The sequence below is a fragment of the Dendrobium catenatum genome, unplaced genomic scaffold, assembly GCF_001605985.2.
Source record: "Dendrobium catenatum unplaced genomic scaffold, ASM160598v2 fragScaff_scaffold_390, whole genome shotgun sequence".
NCBI lineage: Eukaryota > Viridiplantae > Streptophyta > Magnoliopsida > Asparagales > Orchidaceae > Dendrobium > Dendrobium catenatum.
Window position 1 is genome coordinate 5,071,395 of NW_021318852.1, and position 15,615 is coordinate 5,087,009.

A 15,615-nucleotide genomic window follows, 5' to 3' on the forward strand; every position below is an offset into this window, starting at 1 on the left:
AAAGGTGGAGAAGATTAAAAGAAAATAGAAAGAAACCACGAGCCGCAGACTCTTCCAACGATTGGTGGGTATTGCGCTTGCTCACCTTGAGCTCTTTCTCCCTTCTCTCTAGTGCACTCACAAGAAGAAGAAGAAGACAAAATAAAATATCATATCATTCATCATCCCATACAATGCAATAGGTCTCCTATAAATAGGTCCAAAGGAAAGAAAAACCGAAAAGACTAAAGTGCCCTCGGGCTACAACACAGACTCAATTCCCCATAGGGGTAAAATGGGAAAACTCAAATGCAACATAATACATAGAATAAAAAATACATAAAAAAAGACAGACTCTGAATCGTAGCCATCGATCTACGATTCCCGATGATACACATGTCTGAATCCCTGGTAGATGTCCTCATCAGTTTGTCAATAAAAATAAATGAGTTATATTGTATTCGAGTTTGGTTCATTTTGTTTTGTCAGTTTAAAAAAAAAATATTCAAACTTATTTACTTACTAGTAACTTGAACAAAAATGAATAAGTATTAATCTAGTTTAAACTATTCATTGAGTGCATTAGTTTACTTGAAGTCTTAACTAAAAATGCCTTGGGAGATTGTAGATTATTTGAAATTGGAATGGCCTGTGGCATGGATCAATAAGATCAAATCAAAATTAATTGGTCATACCTAACTCAAATTGAGATCAAATTGAGACAGGTTTAATCAAACTTGACGTGATTTGAGATCAAATTTAATGAATTTGAGATGATCTTGAGCTAGGGTTGAATTGTCTTGCAAGTGTACTATCAATGACCCTATTTTTTAATAATTTGACAATTTGGATGCTTGTATTTTCATACAAGAAGTTCTCAAGAGTTGACATTCAAAATTATTTTATGAATGACATAAATCGGCGCCTACTTATGTAAGGTTTAAGAAGTAGATGAGTTGTTTTCTCTTTCTATTGATAAGTTCGAACATTCTTGAATCCCAAGTTTATTTTTCATATTGTAATTGCATCTGCCATGCAATATATTGTATTGTGGCCTGGCATGTTACTTTACTAATCCCCAAAATCATGGTAGTAGTGAATTGACTTGTTATTTAAGTTCAATGACTGCTACGCCAACTTTTTCACCCTTAGCGTAATCATTATATACCTTTTAATCCTTTTTATTATAGAAATGTTCTCAACTTTGATGCTAATCTTTATTCATGCCTTTTATTTATTTATTTATTCCGAGCAGAGACTACAACCCTTTTATTTCCAATCCTTTTATCTATTTAGATATTTCCACCCTTTTTACTGTTGATATCAAAAGACATTCTTGTGAAGACTAGATATTCAATTTAACGGATAATTTGTTGAATGAATAAGGTTCTCTACATTACTAATATTGAGGGTACGAATCGGATAATGGATTCAATTTAAACTTCTTGCTGTTTGAAGTTGAAATTCTAATTGATCATCTGATTTGAGCTGCATATGTTTCTTTGAACTTTTTTCTTTAAAAATGATGTGGTTCTTTTTTTTCCTTATGTTTTTTGTTAGATCGTGTTTCTTTAGTATTCTCTTAATATAATGTTGTAACTTGTTAACTTGGACTCCATATCTAAATACATTTTATAAACATTAGAGCTTTATTATGTTACTGTTTTCCTTTAATCATTCCAGGTCTAAACATTGTAGCTTGTTGGCTTTATCCTATAATCATTCTGTTTCTATTGCTGTCTTCCTTTTTTTTTCTTAGTGCATGAACTTATACAATCTTGGTTTCCTCAGGCATATGCTTGGTGAGACAACTTGTCTGTTTGGTTTTTGATGAAGCTCATCGAGCTATGGGAAACTATTCTTACTGTGTTGCAGTTCGAGAGGCATGTGTATTTATTCCCCTCATTACAATTTCTTACGATTTAGGCTTTTGTTTGGGACGGCTTTCTTACTGTTTCCTTAAGCAGCTTTTTAGTACAAAAATTAAAATTTTTGTATTAAAAACACTTTAAGAAGCAGCAAGAAAGCCGTCCCAAAAGAAACCTTAATTAGTATCCCTAACTAATAGTTCACTCATGGATCTACTAGTATGCTGACTGTGAATGCCTTTAATTTGTTGTTCCCTTTTTTTGTGGATGTAGTTGATGGCAATGCCTGTGCAACTAAGAATATTAGCTTTGACTGCAACTCCAGGATGTAAGTCTAGTGTTTATGCTACTAAATTACATTTTCCACTGTTCAGTTTCTCTTTTTCATAAGAAATGTTTTATGTAATCTGGTTACTCAGCAAAGCACCAGACAATTCAGAAAGTCATTGATAACCTATGCATTTCAACCCTAGAGTATCGCCATGAAAGTGATCGTGATGTAAGTCCATATGTGCACAGCAGGAAACTTGAATTAATAGAGGTAAGTGCTGAAATAAATTCTTTTACCTGTAAAATTTCATATTTTCTTTCTAGTCACATAGTAATTCTGTTAATAATAACTTCAGGTCCCAATGGGCAAGGATGCTATTGGAATCAATAGTATTCTTTTACAGGCTATACAGCCATTTGTTGCTCGCCTTAGGGACATTGTAGCACTTCCTCAGAGGGACTTCTCAACCGTATGTTCTGACATGTTTGTTGTCTTCTTCCAAATGCTTGTTACGTTTAGTTGAATTTGGATTATTTTCTTGTGGATTGTACTATAATCTCTTGATGGATGTTTTAGGGTCTAGAATTTCTAATGAAGATCTATATTTAATTCTATGATAATTTAATGAGATGCAAATATAACATTGAAATTTCCACTTAGGAAGCAAGATGTCCCTCATAATTATATTTTATTAGCGACGCATGATAGGAAAATAAATGAAACCCAAGTTTCAGTGAAAGGATTTTTGTCTCCTAATAGGAGTTAAGAATGAGGATTATATATCATAAAAACAACATAATCAATTATGATTTCATATTAATAAAAGAAACAAGTTTAATAGATCTGAATGAAAATAATTCTCCCTTGTTAACCACAAAATAATGAAAGTAAGAAATGAGAAGAATGCATAATAGGAAAAGAGATCAATTAGAAAGGCCCACGCTTTAAAAAGGATAGACTCTCTCCCTATAGGATTTTAGGTCAGACACATGATCAGGGATCCCCATGCAAAGCAGATGGTCTTCACATCCAAAATTAAATTTTATTCATGCCATTGATTGATTTTACATGCCTCAAAAGGCATCTATTTATTGGCAACCATTGAGTAGACACCCATGGATAAGGAGCCCCGGATAAGAGACACAAATTGTATTAAATAATCTGTGAATCATACAGATTCCCAAAGCATGTATGAATGTGTTATGCCCGGTTCCTTTGAACTTGACCCAACAGGAGAGCTGGGCGGTTCTAGTGAAGGGGGTTCGGCGCCCTTGTGGGGCCCAATAATAATTTAATTCAATATATTAGAAAGAGAAATAGATGGAGAGATTTAGGAAGGTTTTAATGATAACTGAGAGAATTATTTAGGGAAGAGCTCAAAATTGAGAGGGAATTAATTAAGAAAAGAGGGCTGATTTGGGAGAGAAGGGAGCCTATTTATTGCTAACTATGTATTATTTTCAAATTGTACAATTGTTATTTCTGCCGTAGCTTTTCTTTTAGAGTTCCCTATCGGTGTCTAGGGTTTGTGGGAGAGATGATCTACCTCTCGAATAGCAAATCAATTGTATCTTTTATTATTGTTTAAGTATTAATCAAAATCAACCATAATATTTGTGTTCTAGCCATTTCTTATTCTATATTTTGCTATTTTCATTTCCAAATCGAATTAAATTGGTATCAGAGTGTTTTTTTTTTTGAGACAATGACAACAAAGAAGGTGGATACGTTGGAAGGCAGGATGGAGCAATTCATATCCGACGTCTCAGCCATGGAAGGAAGGTTTTAATCCATGAAAAATCGTTTAGGTGGGGTGGAGGAGATGTTAAGGAAGCTCTTAGAGATGTAAACAAAAACTTCACCGGGGGTTCCAATTGCTAACCCTAATTTAGAATCGATTGGGATTCTCTTGAGCGCAACTATGGGGAAAGAGGTCAGTCGGGAAGAGTTCGAAGAGAAAAGCTTCTTTCATCAAGAACCACTGTCTAGGGCTCCAATAAGAGGTGAATCAGGAGTTTTAGATAGAAGGGCAGCAAGAAAGGAGTTTTATGGCGGGGTGGTGGAGTGACTGACTACTACGGAAGGCCACTTAGGCAAGGGGAATGGGCAACCAGAGAAGAAGGTGGATGAACCTAGCCATGGGGATCAGATCATAGGAGGCTTATGGAAGAAAGGCGGGATTCCCACCCTTGTTTCACAGGGGGAACCAGTGGCAGAAGAGGAAGTTGGGGTGGAGAAGCAAAGGTGAGGAAGCTGAAGATGTCAGTGTTTGAAGGGAAGGATGCTCATGGGCGGGTATATCAGGTGGTGAGATATTTTACGGTGAATGGGTTTAGAGATGGTCATAGGGTTATGTCTGGAGGGAAAAAACTCGCTTGGGTCTAGTGGAGAGAGGCTAGATATCTGATCCATTCATGGGAAGAATTTAAGGATTACTTGTTGGAACTTTTCCAAGCCATTCAGGAAGGAGACTTATTCGAGCAATTCCTTGCATTGACTCAAGAGGGGACTTTCATGGAGTATAGGGAAAGATTCGAGTTGTTGTCAGGAAGGCTGAGGGGAATTTTGGAGGCAATTTTAGAGGAAATTTTCATGAAGGGCCTCAAGCTTGACACACTAGCGAACCTTCGAGTGCTGAGGCCGAGGGGGTTGAAGGAGATTATGGAGCTAGTACAAATAGTAGAGGATCAGAGACAGATGGAGAGAAGTAGTGAGAGTGGGGTTGCGGGAGGCTCTTACAGAAGTACCGCAACTTCATTCGCATCGAGGACCAAGACAATATCATTTCAGCGGGAGGCACGAAGGGATAAGAGTTTGGGGGGGGGGGGTTCACCCCGAGGCCAACTTTAAGCATCTCACAGAGGCGGAGGTGCAGGACAACAGAGCAAAAGGTCTGTGCTTTTGTTGTGATGAGAAGTATGCACCATCCAATCGGTAGGTCCTTTTGGTTTGTGAGGAGGATGAGACTAACAGTGAGGACCTGAAGGAAGCGAAAGAAGGGAGAGATCACATACACTTTGAAGAGAGCACTACAGTAAATTATGTGGTGGGATTTACTCCAAATTACACCATGAAGGTGAGGGGACAGATTGAGGAGCAACCAGTGGTGGTCTTAGTGGATATAAGGATCTTAGGAGTCATGATGGGAACAAGAAAGGTAGAGAAGAATAGGGGGATTTGCAGGTGGTTGGTGCTGACACTCCAGGGCATAAATATAATGAAGGATTTTCTTCCCTTGGATTTGGGAGCACTGATGTGATCTTATGGATGAAGTGGTTACAGATTATCGGGGAGATCAAGGTGGACTGGAAGTCCTTGATTATAGAGATTCAGATGGAGGGGAAGAAGGTGATGCTACGAGGGGATGTCAGCCTATGCAAAATTATGATTTCACTCAAAATCATGGTCAAGACAATATAAGGAGCAGGGCTGGGATACCTGGTACAACTGCAGAGTTGGGAAGTGATCTAAGATCTAGAGGCAGATAAGGTTCCATAGTGTGTACATCAGCTTCTGCAACAGTTTCTTGGGGGTTTTTAGCAGCCTAGCGAATTATCGTCACCCTGGGAGCACGAGCATGATATTACCTTGAAGAAGGGAGCTTCCTCTATCAGTGTTCGAGTGTACCAGTACACACAGATTTAGAAGGATGAGATAAAGAAATTCATCAGAAAGATTTGGAGGCAGGGATTATCAGGTCCAGTGTGAGCCCCTTTTCATCTCCAATTTTATTAGGGAAAAAGGATGGCAATTGGAGATTTTGTGTGTATTATAGGGCCCTGAACAAGGAAATGATGTTGGACAGGTTTCCTATCCCTGTAATTGATGAGTTCTTGGATGAGCTGTTTGGAGCGATCATTTTTTTAAAGATTGACCTGAAGTCAGGATACCACCAGATCATAATGAAGACTAAGGATGTACACCAGATAGCTTTCAGGACTAATGAGGGTCACTACGAGTTCTTGGTGATGTCTTTTGGTCTTACCAACGCCCCAACCACTTTTCAGCCCCTAATGAACCTGGTTTTCCAACCCTTAGAAAGTTCGTCTTGGTATTTTTGGATGACATCTTGATCTACAGTTGTATGAAGACAGAGCATGTGGATCGCCTGAGGTCTATATTGGAGACTTTGAGGGAGCACCAACTGTATGCTAACATGCAGAAATGTTATTTTGCACAGTCGCAGGTGGAATTAGGGCATATGGTAAGCAGAGCAAGGGTAGCGACAGGCCAATCCAAGATTGAGGCTATATTGGACTAACTTTTACCTAAGAACCTGAAGGCATTGAGAGGATTCTCAGGCCTCACCAAATATTATCGGAAGTTTGTGCGAGGGTATGACACAATAGCATGGCATCCTGACGGAGCAGCTAAAGAAGGACAGTTTCAATTGGGGGGAAACAGTGACACAGGCCTTCAAGCAGTTGAAGAAGATCATGACCAGCGTGCCAACGTTAGCACTTTCAAACTTCAGCAAACCATTGTGGTGGAGATAGATGCATCTGGATACCAACTAGGGGCATTGCTTATGTAGGATCATCGACTCATTGCTTATTTCAGTTAGATGCTCACTGCTAGAGCGAGGCTCAATTTCGTATGTGAGTGAGACTTAATGACAATTTTCTTGTCCATTCAAAAGTGGCGACCTTATTTGTTGGGGCGACATTTTGTCGTCAAGATAGACCAGAGGAGCCTGAAGTTTCTACTGGAGCAAAGGATAGTGACTATGGAACATTAGAGGTGGTTGTCAAAGTTGTTGGGATATAGTTTCGAGATTCAATATCACCCGGGACTGGAGAACAAGGCCGCAGATGCACTATCTCGGAAGACGGACAAGCCACACTTGACAGTTCTATCAGTACCTATGGTCTTAGATTGGGGAGCCCTGAGACAGGAGAGTGAACAAGATGGGGGTTTAAGGAAGATCAGAGCTAATTTGTTGCAGCACCTGGCCAGTCATCTTGGTTACATACTGATGGGCGCCCAACTACTACATCAGGGGTGATTCATTTTACCGAGGGTTCAGGATATATCCTTAAGCTATTGCAGGAGTTTCATGACAGTGCAGTGGGATGACATTAGGAGCTCAGAAAACCTGCAGTCGGCTTTCAACAAAATTAAACTGGGTGGGGATGTGCTTCAATTTGGAGGATTGGGTAGCGAGATGTGATGTGTGTCAGAGGCACATGTATTTAGCCATGATGCTAGCAGGGTTACTACAGCCTCTAGCTCTGCTAAAAAAGGTGTGGGAGGAAGTGACGATGGATTTTATCGAAGGGTTTCCTCTTTCGGAGGGGTTATCAGTTATTTCGATAAATGTGGATCATCTGAGCAAATATGCACACTTCATTCCTCTGAAGCACCATTGCACTATGATATCTGTGGCTACTGCTTTCATATGAGCAGTGGTGCGCTTGCATGAATTTTCAGAATCCATTGTGTCAAACAGAGACAAGGTGTTCCTTAGCCGTTAATGGAAGGAGTTGTCAATCCTAAAGAGGAGCACGACATACCATCCCCAGACGGATGGCCAAACAAAGGTAGTAAACATAAGTGTAGAGACCTATTTGAGATGCTTCATATCAAATCTGCTGAAGAATTGGGCAAAGTGGATCACTTAGGCCAAATATTGGTACAACACCTCGTACTATTCTGCTGCACTGACCACCCCCTCAAGATTTTCTATGGGATAGACCCACCTCATTTAATTTATTATGAACACAACACTTCACTAGTATCCAGTGTAGCCCAGTACTTAGAGGAAAGGGATGGGGTATTATTTGAGCTCTAGGAACATTTATTGAGAGCCCAACAGATCATGAAAAGAAAGGCGGATGAGCACAGGAGAGAAGTACACTTCGAGCTAGGAGATATGATTTATTTAAAGTTGAGGCCCTACAGACAGAAGATACTAGCAAGGAGAAGGAATGAGAAATTGTCCCTACGATACTTCGGACCTTTGAGATTGTGGAGCGCATTGGAGCAGTGACTTATCGATTGAGGCCACCACCTTCATCAACATTGCATCTCGTCTTTCATGTCTCGTAGCTGAGGAAGGCGATAGGAGATTACACATCATCTTCACTATCCTCGACTTTGGCAGAAGACATGGAGGTCATTTTGAAACCTCTAGGTGTAGAAGGTGTGTGCAGAGAAAAAACAGGGGCAGAAGAAGTATTAATCAAGTGGAAGGATTTGCCAGAGCATGATGCTACATGGGAGTCGATTATGAGACAGTTCCATCATTCCACCTTGAGGACAAGGTGTGTCTTTGGGGGGCGAGTATTGTTACGCCCGGTTCCTCTGAATCGGACCCAACAGGAGAGCTGGACGGTTCTAGTGAGGAGGGTTCGGTCCCCCTTGTGTGGCCCAAGAAAAATTTAATTCAATATATTAGAAACTAGAAAGAGAAATAGAGGGAGAGATTTAGGAAGGTTTTAATGATAATTGGGAGGGAATTATTTAGGGAAAGAGTTCAAAATTGAGAGTGAATAAATTAAGGAAAGGAGGCTAACTTGGGAGGGAAGTAGGGGAGCCTATTTAGGGCTAACTATGTATTATTTTTAGATTATGCCATTGTTATTTCTGCTATAGCTTTTCTTTGAAAATTTCCTAGCGGCATCTAGGGTTTGTGGGAGAGTCGATCTACCTCTTGAATAGTAGATCAATTGTATCTTTTATTATTGTTAAAGTATTAATCAAAATCAGCCATAATATTTGTGTTATGGCAATTTCTTCTTCTCTATTTTGATGTTTCACTTCCAAATCGCATCAGAACGCAAGACCATGATAAAGCCAGACACCTCAAAATCCTGTAAAGCAGAACTGAGAAGCAATGATTTCTCTCCCATTATAATAGGAAAGCCATTAAGCAGAGCAAGCCATGTACATATGTAAAGCCCGCTGGTCAGAAATCCGTGAAACAGAGCTGACCATAATCCCAGAGCCCGTAGATATAGGAAATCCAAGAAACAGAGCTTGTGTCAATTTAAAGCCCATAGGAGTAGGAGCTTGGCGAAATCATATGAAGAAGCACATAACTGTAGGAATAGGATTGGAATAGGAAAGCTCCACATTACTCTGCATGAACTCTTCTTTTAGACATGAAAATCTAAGTTAGCAGGAAAATATTGTTTAGAACGAGGTGGGATTCATGGAGAAAAAAATGACGTGAAATAGATTTAAGATGATATTTGCATGTTAACCTTGTGAAACAGAGTCACATTGTAATATTCATATGAATCTTTTTTTTTGTTATCAATTTATTTAGATTTATTGTCTGTATGTTTTTGAGGGTTAGATGGGTGGGTGTTGGGGCCAAAAGTGACATGCATGAAAACCTTTAGAAATGTATCCTAGGGGAAAGTAAATCATACCAATTGCCTGACAGGCTGACACTGATCTTTACTGTTTGGGATAAACTATTCTGATAATGCCGTCTTTTGTTATTTTGTATGCTTTATAACTTTGGTCCTTGTAATGTTTGATCTTATAGCAATATAACATTTGTGCAAGGTTGGAATAGGCTTGCTGGTTATAATTTGTTTATTTATTTATTAATCATATTGTCTTTGATCACAAACAGTTGAGTCCATCTGAATTACTCAATTTAAGGGACAAATTTCGTCAAGCACCGCCACATAATTTGCCTACTTCGAGGCATGGAGAAATAGAGGCAAATTTCTGCGCTCTTATCACCTTTTATCACATAAGGAAGTTACTTTCAAGCCATGGTATAAGGCCAGCTTATGAGATGCTCCAGGAGAAGTTGAAAAAAGGGTATGTGCATGCATTTTCTGTACTCATGCTTTATTGACTAATATTCTTTTTATATTTTTTGAGTAAGAATGGGTTTGCTTTAGTTTGTGCGGCATGCTAAAATGGTTTTTGCATATTTTTAAGTTTTTTGTCTCAATTTTCTTTTCTTTATCAAGTCATTGTCTCTAATAATTATTGGCATGCCTTCACCTTTTGGGCTTTACTATAATTGTACAAGCTATTCTATTTGTCTTAGACAAAATTCTTTATAAGCGATTTTCTCATATCCATCTTCTAAACTATTAATGAATAGAAAACTGGTGCTTGTGTAGCTTGATGTCTTGTTTACTTGAGAGAAGTTGAAAGTCCTGCATTGAATTGTACACATTCAATCAGCGTTTTCTCTTGATTTTTTTTGAAAAATTACGTAAATTTAATTAAATCAAATATTTCAATGACATTAAGTTTTCTTCCTTGTTTGTTTCTGTCATTCTAGTAAAGTTTTATGTTATTTGGAATAATCAAGACCTGTTCTTGAAACTAGAATTTTTTAATTATGAATTTATTTACCGATGTATTTTTATTTGCAAACTCTAATTTCTCTTGATTCTCTGAGCTCCAAATTATCACTTTGGTTCAAATTTAACTATACATGTCAAGAGGAATACGTGTTGCAGGTCATTTTCCAAGCTTGTTTCTAAGATTGAGGCTTTTTGGAAAGCAAAGCTCTTGATGGAACAAAGCTTGTCTCATGGTGCTCCAACTCCCAAAATGGTTAAATTGTTGGAAATTTTGGTTGATCATTTCAGTATGTCTTTAGCCTTAATCTGATTTAAGTATCTGCAATACCTGCATCTGTTTTTTAAAGCATTTACTTCAATGCAGTTATTATTTCCAGCTTGCATCATCAAAATGAAAATGCCTAAAAATGTTTCAGTGAAAAAACTTAGTCATCATTATTGGCATTAATCTTATCCCAACTTCTAGGAGTGGGCTATGCTTTTTATGGTAGAACTTTTAACCATTTATCTACTACTCTGTTTTCTATTCATTTCACATCAATATACCTTCCCACCTTACAGATGGATCTTTGCTCCTCATCATACATCAGTTATTGTCAACAACCTTTTGATGAGGACATCCACCATACATTTCGACATCGGCGGGATCGTAGATCGACGGCTACAATTTATAGTCTTTATTGATGATGTTTTAGTGCATTTCTTTTATTTTTTTTTCAGATTTTCATTTGTACCCCTATGTGGGATTTATGTCATGTTGTAGCCTGAGGGCATTTGTGTCTTTTACATTTTGTGTTTTGGAGACCTATATATGAAGGACTAGTCTTTGTATTATTTTTCAATGATGCTTAAGAATGAAAATTTCCCCTTTCTTACATGATCTCTTGGTGAGTTCTTGAGAAGAGCAACCCCAAGTGGGTGATTGCAATACCCGTCAATCTTGGTGAATTCCAAGGTTCGCGGTTCCTCGGTTCTTCCCTCCCCCTCCATCCCCACCCCCTTCTCTTGCTCATCCTGCCGACAACACCATCTTCACCCTCTTCTCCTCTCCAAAACAGCCCATACCCAACCCGCCGACCCTTCCCTTGGCCGCCCAAGTCGCCAACCACCAGTCCAGCCGCCAGCTAGCCCTCCCCTCTCCCCTCTCCCCCTCTTCATGCTTAACCCGCCGGCCCATAATCCCTAGTCCACCAAATTTGAATTTCGAATTTCGAATTTTGTCATAATTACTTTCCTAAATTACCTTCATGCTATTTAGGAAAGAATCCTTGTTGGCAATCAATCTATTTTGAATTTTAAAACCCCTTCCAAGAGAGCTAAACCCCATTTGGAAGTTATTCAATTTAAATCAAATCTGAAATTAAAATCAGATTTGATTACAATCACATTAATTTCCTTGGGGGCTCAATTATTAAACACAAACTCCCTCTCTCCCCTCTCTACATGGCGCCCCCCCCCCCCTCATGGCGCCCCCCCCCCCTCTCCCTCATGATTTCTCTCCAATCCAATTCAAATTCCAATTAATGCTCCCTTAATCCCCTCCTAAAACCGCCGGATCCCTAGCCCTAATTTGGGGATTTTGAATTCACATTAATTCTCCCTCCTTCCAATTCAAAATCTGAAATTAAAAATCAGATTTTTTTTCTTCCCAAAATATTTTCTCCACCTCACCAACCTTCATTAATTGGTATCTCATTAAGGATCCAATTAATTAAGATCCCAAACCTATTTCCCTCCTAATCCTCCCAATTTCAAATTTCAAAATTTGAAATTCCCTAACACCCAATTAAACAAAATTTGAGAGAAATTTCAGATTTTGTTCTTTTTCCTCTCCCACCATCCTAGACCTAATTTACCCCCACGCCTTCTCCTCCGTGGCCGACTTCCCTCTATCCCCTCCTAACTGCCAACATCTTTCAGTGGCGTCACTGGGTTTGCTAACCTTCATCCTCCGCTAACCCTACTAATAAGGAGTGATCGAGAGAGAAACTCGAAAGTGAAAGTTCTATTTGTTAAGTGCCAGATTATTGTTAATTGCATATTTGTCTTGCTATCGCCTTGTTATTATCTTGAATCGCTCTATAAATCTACCGTGTAACTGCATGCTAGAAGCAAGTCAATAACTACGAAATCTAAAATCCTAACTTAGTGAAACATTAATCTTATAAACTCATTGCTAAAACAAATTTCTTGATAATCTCAAATGCAATTTCGTTGTTTGTTTCACATCACCTTTGTGTTACAACCAATGTCCTTTAGTATAATCATTTATGACCCTTGCATCTTAGCTTGCCTTATTGCTATTTTAAGTATGGTGACAACATGTTGTCTTGAAATCTTGAACTTTGTAGATGTGTAAGAAGTATGTATTAATTACCAATCCTAATTTGAGTGGTAGAATTTTACTGAATGATTAGTTGTTATAATAACGTAATAAATAGTGATTTGAAGGTGTAAAGAGATGTTTAGAGGGATGCAACACTTTCTAGCAATAAGAAAGGGGGAACTACTAACAATAATGGTAGGTGATAGAGAAAACATGTGAAGAGATGAGAATGTATGGTGTATCTATCATATGAAATGGTGCACGTGAGCATATCCAAAGAATAGACAACCTAAGAGATAGACAAATGTATGTCATTGTTGAATTAGTCAATCATAATCTTTCTACGACATAATAATCTATTCATAAGAGGCACCTGTTGAGTAGGAAGAGTCATATTGAATGTCAAAACATGCTGCAGTGGAGCGATAATTGAATTTCTCCCAAAATTTATAGGATGATTAGTGCTACTATAATGAGGGCAAGGGGAAAATATATTTTGGCCTTGGTCGCAACCACAACCACCATTTGTCTTACCACCTCAATTGTGATTGCCCCTACCATCTCTAGAGTTAGTCGCCAAAAATGATTAATCAATATTGTATGATTTAGGGGTGGGAGTTCTGTGATAGGAAGAATTTGGAAAAGAGAGATTTCAATATTAGGTATTGTGGAGTCGGCCATTAATTAAGATTATACACCTTGTACCAAATGATGCATGTCAGGTATATATTTGGCAGACTTGAACTCTTTGATTTTCTTCTACAAGATAGTCAGGTTTGTTATGAAAGGATAATATTGGAGTGACTTGTACCATTAGTCACTTAGGGTGGTGTTGTAATTTTGGATTTGCATACAAGCTTATTGGAGAGGAGAGCTTAGAGTAAAGATTGTAGGCATGAAAAATATTACTCTTTTAGAAGGGCTTGGAGTGAAAAGTGCCACTTCTTAGTTAATCTAGTTAGGTGAAGATGACGTAATCAAACACTTGCCATTTAGAAAATTTGTTGGTGTAACTTTCGTTCTAAGGCGATACGTTAATATAATGTAGTTTGTTGTGAGAAATAACAAGAAATCGAAAGGCCCTTGATCGTAGTAGATGCTTGGTATCAATTTTAATAAGGTTTGCATCTCAGTTTGTGGAGACACAAAAGCTATGACACTGATATATGTATATAATCATAGAGGTACCCAAATCATGCTAGAAAGTTGAAGTATAAAATAGGGGAATAGAATTCCATACAATGAGTAAGGAGCCAACAATTAGGAATTAGTGAGCATGCACTTCTTGAACTTGAACATTTATAGGCATTGGTGGGTGGGGATGTGGCAGGTCACATGTGGGCTATATGTTGTGTGTAGGATGTGTTGCATGAAACACTGTTGTGGGTGATATTGGGTGTGTGAGTAGGGGATGAGAGGTTTTGCAAGGACGGAGGGGTTTTGAGGTGATGGTGGTGATGTGAATAGGATTACTATGATTTAGTTGTGTAGCTCTACTATCATGTTGTTGAAAACTCTTGTAAAATGTTATTTACGGAATAAAGACGCCTATTTATAGCATACATTGTGAAAATAATAAGAAACAAATAAGAGAGAATAAAAACAAGAATGAAGATATAAATGCATGTTCCCTCATGATAGATGATTTCATAAGATAAAAATCTCCTGATAATTTATCAAATATGCATTATATGTCAACATAGGAGGATTTGGGGTTTTATATATGAATTTTATTAATCTTTCAAATTAGAAAAATCCCTGTACTTCTAAAAGGATTGCAGTCTAACTCTCTTTTTTTCTCTCTCTTGACGTATTTATATATATAAAAGAAAAATAATTAAATTTTAAATATCATTTAATATTACCCAATTGATAATTTTTTTAGATAGCTTAGATGATTATAAACCTTAATATTTTTTACTTTCATGTAATTTAATATTAATATTTTTTTAATGTCTCATGACAATATAAGAAGGTATGATGTTAAAAGAAATAGGATTGTTTAAATAAAACTATAATTTTAATAAATATAAAATAAAATAACTATGTGGCTTGAAACTCTTGCATATATTTTAAAATGCATATGGTGAACATTTAATTTTTATGTATTCTTACTAGTAAAGAAAAATGGTGGGGAGAGGTTTGGTTGATTGGGGAGAGGGTTTAGGATTCAGTCACAAAGTACGTAAGAAAATGATGTAGACACACAAGAAGAAAACTGACACAATGAGTAGAACTTAAAACAAACTTTATTAAATAAAAGCAAACGACCCAAAACTTGACAAACACAATAAAAGATGCTAGGAGATTTTAAAGAAATAAAGAAATTTAAAAATACGATATCCTCAGACAACCGTCAGAGCGGGTTCCTCACATGCATCGAATTTGTAGGTTAAATAAGTAAAGTGCATAGAACTAGCAAACCGATGGTCCACCACTGCAAGACTGTCCCAAATGCTTCCAAATCAACCAAGACACGACACCCTAAAGTTGCTTCACTGTTGAGAAGAAGGATACAGATGGAGTGGCACTTGCGGAGAGACGAAGAGGTTAGAAGCCCGAGAAGAAAGGGTGGAAAGAGCCCGCAGGATTTCCGGAGGGGATGAGAAAAGAAGGGTGGAAAGAGCCCGCAGGATTTCCGGAGGGGATGAGAAAAGAAGGTTGGAAAGAGCCCGCAGGATTTCCGAATAAACCCGCAGGTTAATAGCAAATATGCTCACAAATATCAACTCTCTTTTCTTCACAACATCTTCTCATATTTATAGGCAAGAGAGAGGAATGCCAAGAGTCACATGACTTTAATTTCCATAAGAACCAAAGCATTATAAGCATAGAAATCTTCCCCCCATGCTCACGGATAATCACCCAAACCAGGAACCAAAGAGGCAGTCA

At 38.0% G+C, this 15,615-nt stretch overlaps 1 protein-coding gene across 4 annotated transcripts in view; it reads left to right on the forward strand.

Moving 5' to 3' along the window:
* Window positions 1-15,615, forward strand: part of LOC110097535 (DEAD-box ATP-dependent RNA helicase FANCM) — a 43,279-nt gene that overhangs the window by 6,874 nt on the left and 20,790 nt on the right. For all 4 annotated transcript variants that reach the window (XR_003700437.1, XM_020823961.2, XM_020823962.2 and 1 more), the window contains 6 exons: window positions 1,771-1,862; window positions 2,121-2,175; window positions 2,267-2,388; window positions 2,474-2,587; window positions 9,704-9,897; window positions 10,554-10,684. Coding sequence is in view for 3 of the 4 variants with exons in the window: in XM_020823961.2 (XP_020679620.1) it covers window positions 1,771-1,862; window positions 2,121-2,175; window positions 2,267-2,388; window positions 2,474-2,587; window positions 9,704-9,897; window positions 10,554-10,684 (708 nt within the window). In the remaining variant the exon portion in view is untranslated. The remainder of the gene's footprint in view (window positions 1-1,770; window positions 1,863-2,120; window positions 2,176-2,266; window positions 2,389-2,473; window positions 2,588-9,703; window positions 9,898-10,553; window positions 10,685-15,615) is intronic.